Below are 2,644 nucleotides of genomic sequence, written 5' to 3' on the forward strand. Positions count from 1 at the left end.
ATTGAATTTTCAAGTTTATTATATTTCAATGGCAATTAATCAAATGTTCTAGATATTTCTAGTTATGCGTCAGTCTAGATCCTGTGCTTTAGATCTTACTGAAGACATCTAAGCTCATGATTGATAGCTGATGTTCTGATGGAAACCCCAGCCGTCTGTGTTTAAATGTTTTTTATTCATAATAGAGTTTGTCAGCAAATGTTCGGCTGTGTTTGGTGACGCGTGTCAGTCGTGTTGGTGCTTCTTCCTCTCAGGTGAAGGACACTGTGGCACAGCACACTAAAGAGTGGTCAGAGATGATCAACTGTCACAGCACAGAGGAACAAGAAATGAAGGACGCTCATGTGACGCAGCAGTGTGAGCTCCTCAGGAAGCTGCTGGCCAGCGTTCAGGAGCAGCAAACACTGCAGCTCAAGCTCATCCACGAGCGGTGAGAGACACGACCGACACACACGCGTTCACTGCACGCTCAGCTACCAACACTATCATCACCATCACTATCATCACTACCATCACTATTAACACTATCATCACCATCACTACCATCAATAATCAGTCATCACTACAATCACTGTTATCATTATAATCAGTATCATCTTTACCATCACTATAATCACTACCATCACTATCATCATTACCATCACTACTAAAACTATCGTCACTACCATCACTATCATCATTGCCATCACTACTAGCACTATCATCACCATCACTACCATCATTACCATCACTACTAGCACCATCACTACCATCACTAAACACTGTCATCACTACAATTACTATCATTACTATTATCACTATAATCACTATCATCATTACCATCACTACTAACACTATCATCACTAATCAGTCATCACTACAATCACTACCAACACTATTATCACTATCATCACTACTAAAACTATCGTCACTACCATCACTATCATCATTGCCATCACTACTAGCACTATCATCACCATCACTACCATCACTAAACACTGTCATCACTACAATTACTATCATTACTATTATCACTATAATCACTATCATCATTACCATCACTACTAACACTATCATCACCATCACTACCATCACTAATCAGTCATCACTACAATTACTGTCATCACTATCATCACTATAATCACTACCAACACTATTATCACTATCATCACTACTAATACTATCATCATCATTACCATCACTACTAACACTATCATCACCATCACTACCATCACTAAACACTGTCATCACTACAATTACTATCATTACTATTATCACTATAATCACTATCATCATTACCATCACTATAATCACTACAGACACAATCGTCACTATCATCACTACCAATCACTATCATCATTACCATCACTATAATCACTACAGACACAATCGTCACTATCATCACTACCAATCACTATCATCATTACCATCACTAATCAGTCATCACTACAATCACTGTTATCATTATAATCAGTATCATCTTTACCATCACTATAATCACTACCATCACTATCATCATTACCATCACTATAATCACTACAGACACAATCGTCACTATCATCACTACCAATCACTATCATCATTACCATCACTATAATCACTACAGACACAATCGTCACTATCATCACTACCAATCACTATCATCATTACCATCACTAATCAGTCATCACTACAATCACTGTTATCATTATAATCAGTATCATCTTTACCATCACTATAATCACTACCATCACTATCATCATTACCATCACTACTAAAACTATCGTCACTACCATCACTATCATCATTGCCATCACTACTAGCACTATCATCACCATCACTACCATCACTAAACACTGTCATCACTACAATTACTATCATTACTATTATCACTATAATCACTATCATCATTACCATCACTACTAACACTATCATCACTAATCAGTCATCACTACAATCACTATCGTCACTATTATCACTATAATCACTATCATCATTACCATCACTACTAACACTATCATCACTAATCAGTCATCACTACAATTACTGTCATCACTATCATCACTATAATCACTACCAACACTATTATCACTATCATCACTACTAAAACTATCGTCACTACCATCACTATCATCATTGCCATCACTACTAGCACTATCATCACCATCACTACCATCAATAATCAGTCATCACTACAATCACTGTTATCATTATAATCAGTATCATCTTTACCATCACTATAATCACTACCATCACTATCATCATTACCATCACTACTAAAACTATCGTCACTACCATCACTATCATCATTGCCATCACTACTAGCACTATCATCACCATCACTACCATCAATAATCAGTCATCACTACAATCACTGTTATCATTATAATCAGTATCATCTTTACCATCACTATAATCACTACCATCACTATCATCATTACCATCACTATAATCACTACAGACACAATCGTCACTATCATCACTACCAATCACTATCATCATTACCATCACTATAATCACTACAGACACAATCGTCACTATCATCACTACCAATCACTATCATCATTACCATCACTATAATCACTACAGACACAATCGTCACTATCATCACTACCAATCACTATCATCATTACCATCACTAATCAGTCATCACTACAATCACTATTATCACTATAATCACTATCAT

At 36.2% G+C, this 2,644-nt stretch overlaps 1 protein-coding gene across 1 annotated transcript in view; it reads left to right on the plus strand.

Moving 5' to 3' along the window:
• The window catches only part of plcb4b (phospholipase C, beta 4b), a 51,762-nt gene that overhangs the window by 42,199 nt on the left and 6,919 nt on the right, over positions 1-2,644 (plus strand). Inside the window, 1 exon segment of the mRNA XM_016517361.1 lies at positions 255-430. Within this exon segment, the coding sequence (XP_016372847.1) occupies positions 255-430 (176 nt within the window).

Source organism: Sinocyclocheilus rhinocerous, unplaced genomic scaffold (genome assembly GCF_001515625.1).
Source record: "Sinocyclocheilus rhinocerous isolate Xijiao unplaced genomic scaffold, SAMN03320098_v1.1 scaffold2764, whole genome shotgun sequence".
In the NCBI taxonomy this organism is placed as follows: domain Eukaryota; kingdom Metazoa; phylum Chordata; class Actinopteri; order Cypriniformes; family Cyprinidae; genus Sinocyclocheilus; species Sinocyclocheilus rhinocerous.